General features: G+C 40.2%; 1 protein-coding gene across 1 annotated transcript in view; it reads right to left on the reverse strand.

Annotated features, from left to right (window-relative positions):
- TG (thyroglobulin) overlaps positions 1-21,089 on the reverse strand; it is a 147,715-nt gene that overhangs the window by 14,178 nt on the left and 112,448 nt on the right. Inside the window, exons 42-45 of the mRNA XM_066175694.1 lie at positions 15,085-15,249; positions 14,165-14,332; positions 6,634-6,815; positions 2,797-2,904 (exon numbers count right to left, since the gene is read on the reverse strand). Of these exons, the coding sequence (XP_066031791.1) occupies positions 2,797-2,904; positions 6,634-6,815; positions 14,165-14,332; positions 15,085-15,249 (623 nt within the window). The remainder of the gene's footprint in view (positions 1-2,796; positions 2,905-6,633; positions 6,816-14,164; positions 14,333-15,084; positions 15,250-21,089) is intronic.

Raw genomic sequence — 21,089 nt, forward strand, 5'->3', positions numbered from 1 at the left:
TTTTTCTCCAGCTGCAAAGAACGAGGAAGATCTGATTTAGTGTGTGCAGTCACAGAATAATCCTGTACATGACTACCATGCGCAAATCATACTTTGGCTATTGCATTCATCAACACAAAGAAATGGCTGTAACAGGGTTTTTCTATTCAGGCCTTTAGTAGAATGTTTGCAGGGTTCAATTCTCACTTCTGCTGAGCAAGTTCACACCCACAGATCCTGCCTTCCAGCCTAAGCTGCAGGTTATTTGGGAGAGCTTATGCCTCTGCTCCTCCTCCTGGGAGTCACAGTTTACAAAGAAGAATTGGAGAACTGTCAGGACTCAGTTCCAGTGGTTACAGAAGTCCCTTGGAAGTGGGAACATGGTTGCCAGATCTTTCCCCAAGACTAGTTTATATATTCTACTTGAAGGCTGTTTCATGGATATCATTGGTTTTAGTCTGGTAAGATAAATTGCTGATAATATTCCCAAGAATTGTTTTGTTGGCTCCAGATTCTTGATGGTTTCCCATTTTCAGGAGTTAAAGCCACTCTCTCCTGAGAAGCTCCTTCCCTCAACAGCATCACAGCACTGGCATGAGTGAGGCTGCAATGCACCTACACTGGAGGGGGGAATGCTCTAGGGAGGGTGACATGGTATGAAGAATAAAGGAAGATTCATTTAGGAATCAATGAATGAACAAATAACAATATTTAAACAAAATACTTGCAAGTGTATTCAGCAGAGGACGAAGTGTGGGATCCCTTGAGAAAACAAGGGATCCCTCCTTTATATAAATAGCCACATTGTAGTGTCAAATGAGATCCTCCCATACACAGACAAGCTGAATTCTGCAACTCCTGCTAAAGGGCTTGCTTTTCAACCTAAACAGCATTTATTTTAATGGCACTTTAAGGATAAATAAAGATGAAAGGAGTAAGAATATCATGCAGCATACTAAGTTGGGCCATTTCTCCCTGCAAGTGGCTTAACTTAAAGCAATTGAGACTCTGCCTCACATTCCTGCAAGTTTCAGACAGCATTCTGCTGTCGTTTGTTCTTTTAAAGAGGGTTATGAAAAAACAAACTAATAACTTTTGCACTAAAGTTAGAGTAATTAGCCTAGAACACCAGTGTCAATAAAAATATGATTAAAATGTGCAGCTACATGCTATGCAAACTATTGCTGCATAGAAGAGCGTGAGGAGAGCTAAATAACATGAGCACAAGTGAAATCTTAAATGGGGCTTGATAGAAGAGAAAATTCTTATCAATCCAAAATCACTGCCTGAAAGCCAGTGAGTCTAAGCTGTATAAGTACTATTTAATCTACTTACAAATAAGATCTAATCATAGATGGCTGGGTCACTATCATTCTCCAGAGCAAGAGAAAACTTGCTAGCTCATTTGAGAGCACATCTTTTCTTTTTTGTGCGGCCGGATTTTTGGCATACCATAGCTCAGCCCTGCTTGGAGCCTTGTAAAAATCACTTATCTGGGCCTATCAGTAGCCAAATGGAACACTGTGAACATTCCCGCTGGAGCTGCCAGAGAAACAACGGCTCCCTGAGGATTAACTTCTCAGCTAAAAAGAAAGCAAGCCGTGTTACCACAGCATAATGGCCTTCATCTGTAACCTAGATCTGGGCTGGCTTCTTTCAAAGGCTTTTCACAGTGCTATCAGGAGGGGGAAAAAAAACCCGTGCAGCTTGCAGGGAACTTCACAGGATCAAATGGTGCCAATAGGAATCCACCATCTCTCCCCTGAGCCCTTTTGGAGGAAGCCTGAGAACAAGGAAAAGGTCTCTAAAAGCCTTCCAGGAGAGAGGTGAGGGGCAATCCAGGGGTCAGGGAACAAGCACAGCCTCTTCACAAGGAAACAGTATGAGGATAAGCATCCCTGTGTGCTTTCCTGCCCTGGTGTGTGGATTCAGGGACCAGAAAGGGCGACTGCAACTGTAGTTTCTGGTCACTCAGCCTTTGAGATCAGGAGCCACTCTGGTGAGTCACAGAGCATCCCAAAGTGCTGATCACTGCCTGAAGACATCAGTGCCTCTTCCTGACTTCTGCAAAGGGCTGGGTCTAAAATAAAGCCAGGGAAGGTCACCTTAAAAACCTCTCCCTACCAGATTGCTCTGTGCCCAACAAGACATTGCATCTCCCACAGCAACTTAGGCCTTTCTGCCTAAAATAAATATAGCTTGTCCTGGTGACAATCTTTCAAGTAAGCTTCTAAAATGAAGGACGACACAGAGCCTGAGTCCACCAATGCTTGTGTGCAAAAATATTTTTCTTCCCATGAGACAGTCTGTCAGCAGAACACCAGTCACAGTGCTGGAGCAGGAAGGAATAAATCCCTGAGCTCATCATCCACACTGAAAGCCAGTCAGTGCAACTGGGTACCACTGCACTGATCTCAAAAAGGGGCAATGTTGAATTAATGTTGAGTAATTAGAAAATAATACCCCATTTATCTTGAGAGCCGTGGACCCCTGATGACTTGGACCACATTCTGACTCTTTGTGGGAGTTTTATCAGATGCAGAGCAGGAATCTGAAAGGCTAACTTTGGTACTGGTCAAGGTAGGTAGGTTGAAAAGGGGAAACTCAGTTTAGACATCTAATGGGAAGTGCCTCAGTTCAGAAAAAGCACTCCTGCATAGTTTAAGAATTTATTATAGACCAGTCCCTCCTTTGTTCATCTGAACCGTTTATTTGATGTACCTACATCTATTAATTTAATCCACAGCATGCCCAAGCAGTCAGCCCCGGTTGTACAAACTCCAAATCCAAGAAACATAATAAAATCCATCTTCTTACCTGCTCTGTGAGGAGCTCTCAGGTACATGGTACATGAAGACATTTCCTTGAGAGGCAGCAGCCCAGTAACTCGCCATGTTTATGATGGGACATGTGATAAACTGGTCACTGATAAAAAAGGAGGAGCAGAAAACAGACACAGTTTCGTAAAGGAAAAAAGGGAAGAACCCTCACAAACAACGGAGCTCTCTCTGTCTCAATAGTTTTCTTTAATTTTCCAAATCAGCTCATATCTCTGTCTTCAAATCGCCTGAAGGAAACCACAGTCACCCTCTACAAGACTAATACTACTTAGAATTCACTAGAAGTGCTGTTTTATGCAGTGTTGAACAACAATAGTAAACCAACCAAATCTGACACATAGGAAATATCCTGGAAAAAACCCCCAAACAATCCCACTTTAGTCTAGTTTATAAAGCCTCATGCTTATAAATAGTTTAAAGTTCTTTCTGGCACCATTAGGTTGTGATGGCATCTAATCAGAGGTCCTATATATTTCCAGGGTTAAGGATCAACAATATAATTTCTGAATTTGTATCTGTGTGATTTCTTGGGTAGAATTTCAAGAACTGGAAGATGTAAGAGACCACTTTTGAAGATACCCTGCATGGCTCATCAATATGGAATTTCTAGTGCAATATGTCTGGGAGAGAAAGATTAATCAATAAGAGTGCAATGAGGAAGTCAAATGATCAATCTACCACCAGGTCTACAAGGTACAAGTGAAGCAAATGTATCCAAACCTTCCTACCTTCCTTTGCCCCAAGAAGGGGGGGCTGGAAGGTGGGGTGAGGAGTAGCTGGAAGAAGCACGAGCAGTTCAGGAGGGGCAGGTAGAAGAGAGGAAACCTGACTGCAGTATATCTCACTATGACTCCTCAAGGCAATATTATATACACATGTATCACCACTCCCCATTCTTCCTGTGCCTGAAGACTCAGCACATGCTTTGGGCGTTTATATACCTTTACCTAGATGAGTGCAAACAAACATATCTGCTGAGGAAGTGGGAGGTTTCAATCCTCAGTTCAGTGAATCTGAAACAGCAGCTTCTCCTTCAGACTTGGTAGGTTAAAAAAATAAAGACTGGTGCAAGAACAAACAGCGTCAGAGGAGCATAAAAACACATTACTATTTTTAACTGGTATGGTTATGAAAGGCACTGTATGGGTAGCTATCTTGGCTCAGCAGAGTTTATTTTAAGCTCATCTGTGAGACCACAAGCTTTGGGCTCACTGACCACAGGGCTCTTTGACAGTTATGGTTGACAACACCCAAATGAAACAAAAATTACTGCTCTTCACATGCCTACCAGCATGGGGCTTTAGAGGAGCAGATGGTCTTTGAAAACTAGGGAGTCTGAGGAGAGCAACAGCTCTCAAGAAATGCTTTGAGATACATTTCACCATTTAAAAAAGTCAGCTATTCTGAGGAAGTAGAGAACAAACCTAAACACATAGTAACCGCAAAAATGAAACAGCCATCTCTAACAGGCATGGAACACCAGAGTTAAAAGAAAAAAAAAAAAAAAAAGGAAAGAAAAAGAAAATTAAACTAATTTTGCACTTGCAAAAAACTACCAGAAAATTGCAGCTAAAACAAATTTAAAAGCAGAATTATTTTAAACCCACAAAATATACACAATAGATATAGTTTATAACAACCATTTATGTTGCTTTTTCACACTTTGTAACCCTGTTAAAACTTTAGCAGTTAATTCCTGACATAAAACTTTCCTTGGCTTATAAATCTATGCTGGTAGTAAGGTTTTAGTTAAAAAGAAACAAAACTAAGGAGAAAAAAACCCAAAACCAAACCAATCAACCAAACATCAAAAAACCCAGAAGCAATCCCCTGTTTTCTCCACCATGTATGTGATGCTGATATAGGTGACTCTCATTCTGTACCTACTGTTTCACCTCACTTTCTGCTGTAGCTGGAGTAATTCCCAAAGTGTTTGATGCAAAGTATTAATATCAAATGCCCTGCTATCACTACTCATCCTTTTGTTTGGTCAGGAATAAGCCATTCACTTCTTTCCTTAGCCAAGCTATTTGCCTCATAGCATAAAGGAACAGGAAATCCCTACACCCAGGAGGCTGCTGAGCTTGAGAAGCTGTTGGTGTATCCCATTCCTGCTGGAAATGTGTGGTGTGCCAGCCCTCGCAGCTTTGCAAAAGTCAATGTTTGCACCACACTGAGCCCTGGGCTGAATGCCAGTGATCAAATGTGACAGCCCTGTGTTATAACAGCTCCTTATAGAGGGATCTTGGATGGGAAGAATGGTTAAAATGAATGAGGCTTAAAACCTCACTGATCTAAAGAATTTTCCCCCAGGGGTAACAGTGGTGATGGAAGGAGACTGAAGACAAGTTCTGGCTTTGAAATCCATGAACCACATGTTCTGCAGGCAATGGCCCCAGATGTCATGGTGATGCGAGGCCCATCCCTGGGACAGGCTACAAAGGAGGACAAATGTGGCAAGATGTGAGTTGATAAATGGCACAAAGCTCAGCCCACAGCCCTCTGATTGTTTCCTCTGTGACCTCAGTGCACCGGCACACCTGGACCACCCAGAAACTACTGTCCACTTTTTGAATCAGATGTTTTCAAGAGAATCTTGGCTCCTGTTCATCTCCTGCTCCCTAAGGCTCTCCCAGAGCAATGTTCTGCAGTTCTGATGGAGGAACAAAAGGAAAATCCTGTCTGAGGTGTTACGGAGTGGCTCACAGTGGGACAGAAAACGTTGAGAGGGCAGATACCAGGAGCCTGTAACTACGATGTCCCAGCTCAGAACACAGGTGGAACATCTTGGACAGGCCCATTAGGATTCAAGTCACCAATTTAGAAGCCACATCACATTAGAAAAGTAAAGAGCTTTCACAATGGAAACAAGGAATAGGGAAATAGTTGTTTGGTTCATTTCTGGAAAATCTGTTCCACTTAAAGATTTGGTCCCTGAATTTGCTCAGAGGCAGAAAACAGGAAGTTTTCAACCTCCACCTCCCAAAGGTCCATGCAATGCTTCAGTGCAAAGGATGGGAGTGCATTTACTGGAAGCAAGTTGCTCATTCCTCTGCTGACACGCATGAGATGCTGAAGCTTGTCCACAGCAGGGCAATGGAGTGGGGAAGATTGCGGAGCACAAGTCTGATGCGAAGTTGAAGGAGCTGGGGGTGTTTAACCTGGAGAAAAAAAAGGCTCAGGGGGAACTTTATTGCTCTTTACAACTGCCTGAAAGGAGGTTGTAGTGAGGTGAGGATTAGTTTCCTCTCTGAAGTAACAAGCAAGAGGAAATGGCTTCAAGTTCACGAAGCCATGCCTGACATTGTGAAGAAATGGATTTTACAGGTATAATAATAATAATAATAATAATAATAATAATAATAAAGTAATTGCTGAAATCAAAGTTTTCAAATCTGACCACCCAGAAAAAGTATCTGACTGTATAATTAGGGGACTGGGAACAAAAGGCAGACTAATAATTCTACTGTCACAGGGATGAGACAACTCAAGGAACTGTTGAAACATAGTGTCCAAGCAACCCAGATATCTATGACATGAAAATGCAAAAAGAAGCAATAGTAGTCTGAACTCAATATCTAGTTCTGGAAAGACATATCAAACTTTTCACAAGGCATAAAAATCAATTATCAGTTCAATTTCTGTTTACCAATGACATTGGAAACCTCACAGAAAATGAAATCACATTCCCCATTTTCTGTTCATTTGCATAAGAATTTCTCAAGTTTTTCAGAATATAAATGCACACTTCAGATAAGCAAAACAAATCTTGCTCAACTCTAATCACACAGGTGTACTAGGATGACTTTCTTACCGGGTAGCATTTTCCAAAGCCCTGGAAAAGGATGAATAATCATCAGTTGAGTGTTCCAGGGAGTAATACCACGCAGCTGCATCTTCAATGAACGAGTTGGACTCTTCTCCTCCTAGAGAATTTTGCAGAGCCTGATAAAAAGCTGTTTTGCTGTTGGCTCTTCCTTGACTTTCTTCAAATTTCTGAGAAAAAAGTGCATACATGGAACTCAGAAACAAAACCAAAAGATAATTTTTTAGTGGAACAATGTAGGCTCAGATCTCCCTCTGCTGGAACAAGTCCTCTTTGCTGTGATCTCTGATTCCTAGGGGGATTGAGTAGGGAACAATCCTACATTTGCTTTCCCAAAACTGTCCCAACAAGAAATAGTGGCTTCCTCTGGACACACTATAGTAGAGAATCCCCAGCCTAGTAGGTCCAAATCATAGGTACCAAGCTGTGCCAATGGATCTCCAACAGTACAGAAATCCTGCTGGCTCTCACAGAAGGGGTTCCCAGGGACAGTCCTCCACTGCATGTGTGTCCAGTGCTGTCTTTCTGGTGATCTCCAAGAAGGAAAACTACAGGGGAGAGGGAGTTACTGTTCTTCTCCTTTGAAAATTCCAGAAAGCAAATATGCTTTATGGGCCATTTCATGACTATGACACTGCCTCTTCTTGGAACACCTACAAAGGAGCATGGCTGTTCCAAGTTCTGTATTTAGGTCCCTTCTGGAATAAGATCTGCCTTAGATCCGGAAGAGAAATTCCATTTCTTCAAATCCCAATGCAGGAAACATCCATGATCTTCAAACTTCGTAATCCTTAGGGCCTTTCAGAGAAACCAACAGGGAAATGCCCTTTTTCCTGAGATCTGTGATCTGAAACCTTTCCTACCATAAAGGCACGTTCCTCAGAGCAAAGTGCCCATGGCACAGGGACCACCTTCTATGCCAAACTGTGTATCCAAACATGTTTATACCAAAGCTAAAGACTGCTGGAATTTTTCAACACATCTTTCTTTGAGGAAGTTTTTTTTATGGAATTAACTGAAACTTTTCACTTTTAAAAAACTTATTTCAATTTCAGAAACAAAATAACTTAATGAAAAAACAATTTACCCTGAACTTTCCTGCACATCAAGGCCTTTCTAAAGAGGGCACTATACAGGTGCATATTGGTTGAAACTTGGATAAGAACTCTGGAGAAAAAGATCTAACAAACCACCTCTATTATTTTGGGCAGACCGTCTGATGCAAACTAGGCCACTGTCTGCCCAGTTTAGTTACTGTAGATGCTTTACTTAATATATTATTTTGATGGCCCACAGCTGGTTTTCATCATGATGCTAGAAGGTCTTTCCACAACCCTATACAGAAAGTACAGATGGAATAGTAACTTTTCAGTAGATTCACAGAAATGAAAGATGGAAAATAAGTTCCCATGTGCTCAGGCTGAGGTTTGTCCTTAGTATTCTAATGTTCTATGCATTTTGAATAACCTTGACTTTAAGGGATTTGAAAACTCTACCAAGATCCTAAGGTCCAAGAAGGTCTTGGCAATTTTCCTTCTATTTTTAATAGATTCTTCTTCGGCTGGATTTTAGCCCATGCAATGTGAAAGAGTCATGTGGTCCCAGCTTTAGCAATACAGCTGCACTTTGAAAAAGATGGGGAGCTCACTCCTGACACGTCACTTCTCGTGCACAAATGCCACATATGAAACTGCACAGCACTCTTGTCTGCAAAATCATTCAGCTAAAAACCATCAAGGATACGCGTATTCTTCTGCAGGCAATAGAAATGATCACTGAAGACCTGAATGCAAGTTCACTGAATTCAAAAACAATTTTTTCCATCACAGCTTTAGCGCACATCAGTTTGGGTTCCTACTAACCGGCAGAAGCATTGCTTTGTTTAGTTAAGAATCTCTTATTTGAAGACTGGGGTCAGCAGCTGTGGGTAAGAAAAGATACTTTTCCATGGCAGAGCAAAGCCCAATATCTTGCATATAAATCAACCCATACAAGTAACTTTCATGAAGTGCTTTTATTTGTTGCCTTTTTAAAAAGGATTTGTTAACTTTTTCTACTCTAGTCATGGATACTAAAATCAGAGAGAAACAAAGCGAAAAACACCTTAGCGTATTGGTTATGTAACGTAGGAATTGATTCATCACTGTCTCATCAATGGTCAAGTATCAAATAAAGGTTATGGTTGAAAACCACAGAGAAGGAGATGGATCATCATAAACCAGCATATGATTAAGGTGACAAACTCCCTGCCAAATGTTTTTGTAAATGCCAAAAATTGGTGAAAATTAAGTATCATGAAAAAGTTTTTGAATTAAAAAAAAAAATTAAAACCAAAATACTTTGGTAGTTATTAAACACAGAAAGATCAGGCTAGGAAGTCCCTGAGCTGTAAAGTCTTAGAGGTTTAGGGAGTTTTTACCAGAAGTATCAGATTTGCTTACCCTATTCTTACAAACAGCCTCTTTTAACCACTGCTGAAAACAGCATTTTGTGCTGAACAGCCCTTTGATCTGACTCAGTGTGGTCAGCCTCAGGTGTTTAATGTCAGAAGTCAAGGAGAAGAGGCAGAAGGCTGGCTTGGCCAGACAGGGATCTTCTCTTGGAAATAAGGCAAAAAAAGGAAGGTGTATACCCAGTTGAAGCAAGGTCAGGTAAGATGGGAAGAATACAGAAATGCTGCTTGCCACTGTAGGAAGAGAATTCATTTGGCCAAAGCCAAAGTGAAAGTGAAGCTGCCAGAAATGTGAGGGGCAAGAAAAAGTTTTTTTCAAATATATTAATGAAAAAAGGCAGTATAGAAATAACATTGACCCTTTCCAGAATAAAGACGGTCACTTCCCCCACAGGGACATGGACAAGGCAGAGATGTTCAACACATTCTTTGCCTCTTGTTTTCAACACTGATGATGGCCCATGAGGGCCTCAGTGCCCTGAGCTGGAAGACCATGACTGTGAGAATGATCAACCCCCAGCTGACTCTGAATCTGTGTGGGATCTGCTGCTCCAGCTGGATCCCCACAAATCTACAGGGCCTGATGGGATTCAGCTGAGCATCCTCAATGAGCTGGCTCATGTCATTCCAAAGCCTCTCTCAATGATTTTTGAGCAGTCTTGCTAATCGACACATATGCATGGGTTTCTGTGGTCTTCAAAATGCTCCCAAAACTCTGCAATTTTCAGAGTTTTCTCAGCAATAATTAACAATATTTTGGGGCCCTCAAGACATGTTGAAACTGATGAAAGAGGGCTCAAAAGGCAGAGATGGATGATAAACAGAACTAGCATTTGTAAGATGGCAAGAACTTTCATCCCTCAAACAGCACTAAAATAGCACAACCTGAAACAATTTCTCAAGTGTTGCTTTGGCTACAGTATAATTTAAACACTTGACTTAAACATGATAGCTAAAATCAAAGCAATATGTTCAAAATAAAATTCATTAAACATTAAAAAGACAAAATATTTTAACTTTTCAGAAACTGATTCAATTCAGCTGATTTTCCCTGTCAAACATACGTTCCCATTAGAAAATATATGACCAAGGAAAAATTTTCAAATCACAGTAGATACAACAGCTGCTACCAGATTAATAGAAACAGCTGCACATCATGTAAAATTATTTATATTTTGCTTACCTTTAAGGAGGCATTAGGAATTGGCCTCAAAGTTACAGAGGGGTTTTCTAAGAAAGTATTTAAGAAATTAACTAAAGGCAGCAGGTGCACCCTTTCTACTCTTCTGATGATTCAAAAACATCATAAACATTGCCTAAATAATGAGTTAAATACTGCTTACTGTTCTTGTTGCTGCAGGAAAATTTATAGAGCATAAGAATGAAACTGGCCCAGCATTTTACTTAAAAAGAAATTGTAGCAGTAGGTAGACCAAATATTTACATCTTCCAAGGAGAAAAATGTACTTCTCGGACAAATTGAAACAATGATAATGCTAACAGTGTATGTACAGATCTTAGGCCTTAAATGGCTTTTGACAAATACTGTCACAAAAGATGGTGAAAGACCTGCCACCATTCAGCAGAGTTTTCCAAGAATTTCAGCTAGTTTTGACATGAAGTGAAGAGTACAGCCCATTCTCCTCACTGATGGCATTTATGGAGACACTTCTCCCCTGGTCAGTACAATAAATATACACATATCTACCACCTGTTGTATATTGCTGAATACCTTTCTCCATGAAGAAATTAACTGACTGTAATAAAATGCAGGATGGTAGTTCTCTTCTGCACAGATCCGTTTGCTTACATGAGGTAAATAAACTAGATTTCTATCTACCCATTCCCCTATGTCCTGGATTTGAGTTCTGCATCCAACTAGATTGTACTAAGGAGGGAAAGAAAAAGAAAGAAAACACAAGAAAACAAACACTGAAAACCTCAGTCTTTCAATTAAATCCTTGCAATGTGGAGATTACCTAGTAGATACTTAACATATGGAGGATACAGACTGGGCTATACTGACCTCCATGCATATGTAGATAAATGGAGACATAGAGCAGCATGAGTGAATCCATAAATTTAATGCCATTAGGTCCTCCCACCTGAGCATCACATATAGGGCAAGGATAAAATTTTGTAAAGCTGGGAATTGAAATCAACATTTTTAGAGGTTTCTGCTCAGCTGCCCTAATCTATGACTGCTCAAAGCTAATATTCCCTGAAGGTCTGCCGTGGGAATTGTAGTGAATGGGTTCAGGCTTAACCACTCCATATATCACATAACAGTGCATTATGGTACCACTTGCCATTCCCTTAACAAACTCTGCTTTGTTTCTCACTTTCAACCTTGTGATGGCTGCACTGGGGATGAGTAGGAAGTGCTCCAGGAAGTGATGAATCTGTCTCAGTTCACATGAATAAGCATTTCAGTGAATGCCATAAAATGGACATTTCATGGGCATACTCTCTGCTGCAAACATCACTGAGAGACCTCAGCCTTCAATTGTAAGAAAATCGAACATAAATATTTGCTGGCACGTAAGTGGTGCCTTCTGTCTTTCTGTTTCATTTTTAATAGCTAAGACCTTAAAAGGCATAAGCACAATGTTGCAGAGGGAGTAGAAAGACACCCAGTGCAATCCAAGGCCAGTAAGATCCCACAGAACAACATGGTGCCAACTGGATTTTCCACCTTCTGGTCTGGTTGCAGTCTAGAGGTTTCACTCTCACTTCTATGTGAAGAGTGAAAAGAGTTTATAACGCTTGCATTCAACTTCAGTCTAAAGTGATAAGATTTGCACCATGTCTCAAGCTTACTTACATCCAAGTGGCTAAAAGTGTCTCTTTACCATGTACAGGATCTGTACTAAGAGAAATAAGGATTAATAGAGCAAGTCCTTGACTGAATAGCCCAGCACAGCTATTCCCAGGAACTGATGGAGCAAGTCAGTAGGGGTTAAATGTTTTTACCCCTCATTTTTCGCACTGCCTACACTGAGATCAGCCATCCTAAAGAAGATGGAATATAGGACTTTGCCAATTCCATGCGCTTGCCAGAGCACCTTTTAGCTGTGTCTACTGAAATACATGCATGGATCTTCTCTTTGCAGAGCAGGAACACAGTCATAGATGGATTTTCACCCCAGGGAGGTTTGGATCCCTCTTTTTAGAACAGATGAAATACTTTGGGTGTAGTCAAAGGCAAACTAGTAATTACACCTTGGTTTCCCAAGTTCAGTTCAATGCTCTGTCCACCAGCTAAGCCTTCCTACACTCCTTAGTGTACCAGTAAAACGGGCTTTGGCTATTCCTAGAGAGGTGCAAGTCAGATTTACCTCAAAGGGACCCTTAAAATTAATAATGTAGATGATTGGGATACAGCGTGGATTGTCTCAAATCCTTCTTCAAGGTCTATTGTGGGGAGAGGACATTTAGCACAGTTAAAGATCTGTTATGATATTTATGACAGAGGAAATGGGGCACAGACTTCCAAGTAGCAACCACCATCTGCACTAGTTTTTGTCACTGTAGCTAAATACGTATGTGGCTTATTCAGGACTTCATCATCAGACTGACTGCAACCACACATGGCCATGGCTAGCACACAGAAATGCTGCTGAGGACCTGCATGTTCTTAAGTAGCTCAGTGATGGAAGGAGCATTACAATTTCCCAGCAATTAATACCCTGTGTTGACAACTGAGAAATCAGGAAACTTCAACCTTGCAGCAGGTTTTTAAGAAAACAACCCAGACAGGAATAGCGACTGGTCAAAGCATTCATATTCCCTCAGGTCCCAAAAACTTTAAGCCACAGGAAAATAGAAATAGAGAAAAATGTGCATTAAAAAAAAAATCGTCAGTAGATATGACCCTTTCTTACAGTTGAGTTGCACCAACCTACAGAGTTCCCTTCCAATCTTATTTTCTGCAAGCCTTTAAATAAAAAAGATATTTCAGATTTTATTTTTGGACAGGCAACATTTTTCTACTGAACTCTCAGTTGCAAGTGTTTTTTCTTTTCATTTCTATCTGACAGTGCTGGGATTTAGCACTTGTGCCTTTCATCAACACCATGATTTGTTGCAAAATTTTTAATACAACATGGAAGTTAATCTCAGTTTTGCAGATAACTGTCATATGCAGAAACAGTGGTAAAGGAAAGAATTTCACTTCCAAGTCTTCATCACAGGACTTGTAATGAGGTCACTGAGGTTTATTCCCCTCTCACAGGGTCTTGATCATTATCTGCAAGCCTCCAGCATCGCACTATATCTTCTGTGCCTTTCTCCTATGACTTTCTCTTGAAATTTATTCCAAAAGAGAAAAAGACATGAAAAAAAAAAGAGCAGGAAAGTTCTGATAGAGAGTAAAAAAGTAATATGAACTTAATTAGGCCATTAACTCTGAATTAAATTGGTCTATATGTTATTGGCTACTAGCAAAGAGAAGCTGGGACTGACATTTCACTGCCTTCTAAGAGGTGAAATCCACAGAGTTATTGCAAGATGGCAACAGACAGTACAGTATGGACACAATTCTTTTTGTTTTTACCAGTTTCTGTCTGGAAACCTTAGACCACACATCAGGCCAGGGCAGCTCTTTGTTACAGCTAGTCGATACTCAGACTCATCTTTACAAGAAAATCTACTTCTAGGACACAACAGAGGAAAAGGTTGCTAAAAAACCCTCAAAATGCTGACTTAATCCTGCTGCACAGTGAAGAAATGTATAATTAAGTTGCTTTCTTCTTTGTGAGATACTACTGAGATTGAAATATAAATAGGATTTTAAAGACAATAGGACTGTCTAAATAAATGCTAAACCACTTCTGGTCTCTAACCTTTTCGTATCACCCACAGAAATATTAATCAGCACATATTATTATGCCATTAGTCATCCTAACCAAGACTGCCTGGAGAAGGACAATGCATTTGCGTATTTCTATGGAGCACAATTCACAACTTGTAGAAATCAAAAAGCATCTCTCCAGGCTGCACGTGATTACTCTCGTCACTTTAATCACAGTGATACCATCAGTTTATTAACAGTGAGTGTCTTCCCACCTTAATTGCCTTGGCTCTGCTGATGAGACCATCTTGTTGAGCACTTCCAATAAGCAGATCTACTTTCTGAAGCTGAGGGCGCTGCAGGGCTTTAGACAAAGGTTCCTGGAGGTAAATTCCATCTATCACTGGACCCCAGTACTGGAATGGGCCACTTATAGCTAGCAGCTATAATGGAAAGAAAAAAAAAAAAAAAAAAAAAAAAAAAAAAAAAAAAAAAAAAAAAAAAAGAGAAGCATATAACGTGCAGTTAATTCAGCTTACCCTTTAAATTCTACTTTATTTTTGCTTAATTCAACTGATCTGATTCCCTTCAAGCGACCAGGTAATGTAAGTGCAAACTCATCAACTGAAACAAACTGAAGAGGCCAAGAGAAATTATGGTCTTAGAGTCATAAAAATGTTGTTTAAAACTAGGGATTGAGTCCCTGCTGGTCCTAATTGGCAAATTCATTGCTGGTGGGTGTTTTAATTTGTGGGTAAAGGATCCATCTCTTGAATTATTTATACTGTAGCTTTCACAAGCCTCCCACTTCAAATACAGAACACTGACATCCCATCCTGCTTCATTTTCTGCAAAAGTTCTGTTATTAAAGCTACAGACATTTGACTCTCCTTTAGAGTAACACCCAGGGGCAGACAAGAGGGAACTAAAAGAAGGCAAAAAACCATATTTAGATTTATTTTAGAAGACATGATTAAAGCAGTGTAAAAGGAATTTAGTCTAAAGGAGAATCAAAGTGTGAGTATTCATAGCTCAGAGCTGGATGTCATGGACAACAACTTCCTTCCACCAAAAATAGTCCAGTTCCTCTTTCACAAGGATTCAGACTAAATTATTTTTTAAGCTTTCTCACAGCTTTGTGTGAATGGAAACTTTTTGACTTCTTGCCAATGGCATATGCTTTGCTATGCTGTACCTTAGTTTGAGCATCATTGAGGACACGAGCAGGCAGTTGGCGAAGGCAGGCTACAATTTCCTCACTGGTGGATGAAGGGCATCCCACATCTTCAGCCAGGGCTGCTGCTTGGGTCTGTGCTCTCCTTGTAGTAATTATGGATGCTGGAGAAAAAGCTGAGCCTCCCTAGAAAAAAAACCCCACAATATCAGTCAATATACGTTGTCAGAACACCTGGTTCCCTGGTGCAGGTTAAAAGGATGAGAAGAAAAATCTGTCCACCTGCAGAATGTAAACCCCTGGCTTTTAAAATAAGTGAGTTGTAAAGATCAAAGCAAAGGGGTGAAGGGTCAGTTAGGCTGTTTCCAGCTCTGCCACAGTTATTTTGGAAAAGCTTTATGTGTCTGTATTATGTCTCTAACCAAATCACAAATCTTTCTGAAAACTTTGGTGGAAGGAGAAACATTGAGACAGGAGCAGATATAAAGGGAGTGCTGTGAGGTATATGAGGAAATGGAGAGCCCATCTTACAAGAGGAGACTAAATGGAGTTTTATCATAGCTCTCATAAACAAGGGCTGAGAGCAGGCATGATGTCCATAAAGAAGAGTTATTTCTACCTTGGGACAATGCTGGTACAAGGACAAAGGAAGGAAAGGTCAAACCATTTGGTTACAGGCATTAGGGGTCTTGGGGGGAAAAACCATTCCCCAGAGAAATACAACACACTAGGTATTCACACTGACTGTTAGCCAACTTCAGCTAGAAACCCAACAGAACAAGAAGTAGAACAGAACAAATAATTAGAACAAGGAGAAATGAGTGTCTGGAAGTGCTATGAACTGAGGAAGTAGGAACAAAAGACTAGGGGAAACTGCAGAAGATTAACCAGAGCATGATGATCAAAACCAGAGCACAGGCTACAGTCCAGTCTCTACCCCAGACTCTTCATATTCTTCTGGCAGCTGTGCCAACATAGCAAATGTTCTTAACAAGAAAGGATGGCACAACATTTTTGAGTAAACATTGTTGAAAATGCAGAAAAATTAGCTTAAATCTGATAAGATCTGACCTAGAACAGAAAGGTTGGAATAGCTCTGACATGGTTCAAATGACTAATTTCCAAACATTTGCATCGGTTTACTGAAAACAGCTGCTAAGATTAGCTTCTGTCCTCTAAAAAACCCCACAACCTAGATGCATGATATGAAAGACCCCGATCTATTGAACTGATTAACTTACTTCTTACTGATGTTGCTCAGAGCATAACTACAAGTCTTGAAAAGTAAGTTCAAAAGAAACAGCAAACAAACAGCAAATCTTAAAATTGAAATTGTCTTGAACCTCTGAGTCAAAAGAACTCTGCGAAGCCTTGGCCAGTGCCCAGAACATTTTTTTATATTTCAAATCAACAGAGCCATTGATACTAACTCCGTTGCTCACAACTGGAGAAATTGGTTTCCAAAAATAGTGAGAAAGAGGTTATTATTTTGGTGTAGAGACAGTCTTTTTAGTTCACTCTATGCAGAATTTCCAGTGCTACTATCCTCCTGAAAGGTTTCTCTTCTTTTTTAACAGATATGGAAAACAAGCAGTTATTGGCTTAACGACTGAGATGAAGATGGTTGCAAATAAGCAAAGGAAAAACCTAATATTTTTTTTTAAAATCTGGGCCACTGTAAGAGCCATCTTGAGTTTTAAGAGAGTGGAAGAATTAAAGAAGAAGAAATAAATACCACTTGGTCTTACTCCTCACTTCAGCACTCAGTTTAGATGAGGACTCAAGTGAGCAATGGGCTTTATCCTCTCATGGGATTTGCAGTGGCCTATTTTGTGTTTGTAAGGCATGGTTATTTGCCAGCCGCTGACTAGGTGCACTGACTCAGCTGGTCATGAGAGAGAAAGAAAAACACCTTTGATGAGAGTATCTTGTCTGTGAGTGGGTTCCCAGCACACGGAGTGAGAACCATGTATTTTAACCAGGCCTTTGGAAGAGTATGTTCATCAGAGCTATGATGAGTGAGACTAGAAAAGGGATAACACACCACGTCACCTTCCCTCAGAAGAGGAGCTTCCTTGCTTTTCCTGTGGAGTTAGGAATTATGAGCCCCTCAATATAGCAGAAAAATTAAATCAAGAGCTGCACAATATTTACCCACTAATCTGGCAAACATATTCTTCCACATCAGATCTGAATGTGCTCAGCAAGCTTTATCAAGTATCCAGTACCACCAAATGGCATTCATTTAAAACAAAGCAAAACAAAATCATAAAATAACTAAAGGTCTTTAGTTTCCCGAACTCCACAAATTTTGATAATGTTAGTTTCTGTGGAAATTCTGATGTTGTCCTATTAAAAGGACAAGTCTAGTAGGGAAAGAGTACTGAAATCAGATGATATATGGAATCCAAAACTTCACTGGGACCAAGCAAAAACACCCTTGTGTGTGCTTGATTTTGAACACATTTCCTCCTGGAGATTTTAAGAGCTGCGTAAAATTTCTCTGTCTCAGGTATCTACAGCCTGAAAGATCACCCTGAGGTAATGATGTACTGAGTAAAACAAGGACTGCAAAAGGTTCTGGATAGAAGTGTGCCCCAAGTTCTCTACTGCAGGGGCAGAGCTAAAAGTCTGGGCAGGCTTCTTGTCACAGCATGGGATGTGCATTAGCTGGCAGTAGATACAGTCAAAACTTGATGAGTAAAACAAAACCCCCAAACTTCTGCAAATACATTTCTGAGGGGAGGAGAGCTCGATGAAGCCTTCTTTCTGTGAGTGGTTACAACAGGTTTATTTGCTCTTTATTCTGTCCTTTTTTTCCATTTTCCATACTGTTGGCCACTTCCTCAGTTTGCTTTTTTGGTAACACCCATATTCAGGAAGCAAGTCTTGTATCTGGGGTTTGAAAGAGACCAAATCTTTGGGGTTTGAAAGAGAAGTGGTATCTACTATTATTAATTATGTTTAATTTTTACTAGGACTGGAAGCAGGAGATACAGAAACATGAGGCATCATACAAAGAGTATTTGGAAACAATACCATTATGTTTCCTACCCAGGTGCACCCAAAATATGTTCCAGGCTTTAGAAACATGGCTTCTTTTAGGGCAGAAATTATGCAAGCAAAACTGTACCAGTTCTCTATTTTAAAAATTCACATCAAAATTCAGGGTCACTGTTCCTTCATTATTGAAAAAAAAAAAAAAAACAAAACCAAACTCTTCAGGAGCAAATAAGTGAGAACAGAAGCTGGCATCACCCAGAATTAATTTTCTTTCTTTTTTGAGCCTGCAGTTTTCACATTAAATAGAAATCTTCCCGAAACACTGAATCCACATGACAGGTAGGCTCAGGACACAGAGAATAACAGACCTACACCTAGCAGTTCCCTCTTTTCCTATAAAACTAAAGTTTATTTGTGTGATTACTCCCAGCAACCAGTAATGGGGGCCTTGTGTACTTTAAAAAATAGGACTACTTAGGCAGAAGCAGAAATAGTGGAGGTCCTGTTTATTTCCATTACATGGCACCCATATTACCATCAACATGACAGAATCATGAATCAGAAAACCAAAAATCATGAGATCAGCTCAAGAATAACAAACACTGTGTTCTTTTTGTTAGTCCTCTTTTTCTTAATTCTCCAGGAATTCTCCTGTATCTATGAACACAAGAGCTTAAAAATTCACTTTTAAAACTAACAAATGAAATCTTCAGATATCCCAGCAGAGTTGTTTTTTATAAGTGAACCCCTAAAAATGATATATACAATAAAATTGTTGTCATTAGCCACTTTGTCATCACTGGGGGATCATTTAGAAGGGATTTACAGGGAACTGAAGCCACACACTTCTTGTTTTAGCTGCCCTTACAGAAGGTCCCACAACGAGGGGGAAGAGGAATCTCCATTGACATTTTTGACATCGACCCAGTCAAAAGTGTTCAAAAGTGCTAAGAAGAAGTAGTTGCAGCAGTGTTACACAATCCACAACAGCATGGTTACACTGCTTTCCAAAATTCAAATAGGAGGAACTTTACAGTGTTGAGCAATAGCTCCTACTGCAACAAGTGATGGCATTGAAAATGGGAGGCAAAGCCTTCAGTACTGTTTAGTTCAGTGACCCGGGGCATTGTCAGCATTTCTTAATTTCACTGTTCAATATTAGAGGTTCAGCTAAACAGCAGAAATTCAGATAGCAGGAAATGTTGCAGCTCACACTGATGAGAAGCTGATAAATCAGTATTATGTGAGGGTGAATTCTCACTTTGTTATCAGGCTGTGACCAGCTGAGCTGGGGCCAGTGCCTCTTGCAAACTTTTCTTTTTGGACATCATAGCTCAACAGACTTTCATTGATGCTGTCCTGGCCATCCCAATTCTTCCTCCACAAACTCTTGCTGCTATTCTGATGAGATGATAAAAAAGAACATATGGACCCCTGTTTGGTTTATGTGGCCATGTTTTGGTAGTGAGGGAGTCTAAATTAAATAATTGCAGTGTTGTGAGGAGGAGTGAGAGTGGAAAATCCCAGATGGTCATAAACATACTTTACTTCTCATTTTCCTGCTCTGTTTAATTGGTAATAAATTAAACTAATTAAAATAATTGAGTTTAATTTCTCTCTCTGTGATGGTAAGCAGTGGGTGATCTCTTCCTGTACTTATCTTGACCCATGAGAATTTCATTTTATTTTCTCTCTCCTGCCAGCTGAGGAGGGCAGTGACAGAGTAGGTTTCGTGGGCAGCTGGTGTCCAGCCAGAGTCAACCCACCACACTGTGCTCTGTACCTCTGTCTCACAACATATCTGGAAAAGACAATTTCCATATAAACTGCAGTGCTGAATATCCTTTGGTTCCTCATTTAGTTTTGAAGCTCACATCTGCAAAATTTTTCAAAAACTATTCAGAACACATCAAATAATTAGAAACTTCACTGGAACTAGATTTAATCACCCACACTCTGCAAACCCCAATGCAGCTTCCTCTCCTCACATCACGACCTCTTGTTTTTTTTTTCCAAACTGACTTGAAAATTAAATTCTTTCTTGAGCCACATTGTCTCCTCAGCACATGCACTCCCTGCAAGTGAATGAAATTTCTCTGATGGTTGCAACCAAAGCAGGCTTTCTGTGTGCCCTGAACCATGCTATAGGCAATGCAAACAGCAATTGCAGTAACACCACCCAAAAATGAGATCAAAAGACATCTAATGCAAACAGCCAGACCAAGGAAATGTCCTGAGAATTCTACTTTCCCAAAAGATCCAGCTGTACAGCAATACTTTATTTGTTAAAAATAGGCACTCTTCAGACTCAGATGCACACGGTTCCCAGCCAGAAGTATCTGTCAGACCATCTGGTTTGACCTCCAGGATAGCCAGGGCTCTTCCATTTCCTGACTGCTGAGCTCAAGTGCTTCCTATCATTTAAAACACGGCTTGTCTTTGACTAAAGCCCGATCTTGCATGAAGCATTTAAGCTGTGCTCAGAGACACAGAGAAACTGATACCACAGCCTTCTCCTTGGCAGTTTGTGCCTAGGGATAATCACTCCATGGACAGGCAACAGCAACAGCACCTTATTTCTATTTGAGGGTGTCTTCAGTTTCAGTTAATGCCAAATTAAAGATATTGTTTAAATCCTCTTTTTTTCTCCCTGCAAAAATAAGCAAGCTGTGCAACTAAGTGACCCCTTACACACTTTCGCAATGAGTTTAGGAGACTATTCTTTAACAGACTGGATTTAAAACATTTTCAGAAGTTGTTTTCAATTTGGATCCTATTTGTTTCTTTCTTGCAGGGTTGTTTTCCAGTGTCCTTCACTGTTTTTCCCTAGATACCAAATTCCACATAGTGGCAAGTGCTTACAAGACACCAAGATTGCAGATCTCTATGTGATGACAATAATGCTATTTTTCCAGGCTTTCATGAAATCTGGCTTCAAGAGCCTGGAGAAGTAGAAAGCTCAGGGAGACTCTGTCACAGCTAAGAAGATATTTGGCAGACACCTGGCAAACACCAGCACAGGG

The sequence above is a fragment of the Chamaea fasciata genome, unplaced genomic scaffold (assembly GCF_029207755.1).
Source record: "Chamaea fasciata isolate MVZ Bird 193981 ecotype frontalis unplaced genomic scaffold, bChaFas1.0.hap1 SCAF_1, whole genome shotgun sequence".
Lineage (NCBI taxonomy): Eukaryota > Metazoa > Chordata > Aves > Passeriformes > Sylviidae > Chamaea > Chamaea fasciata.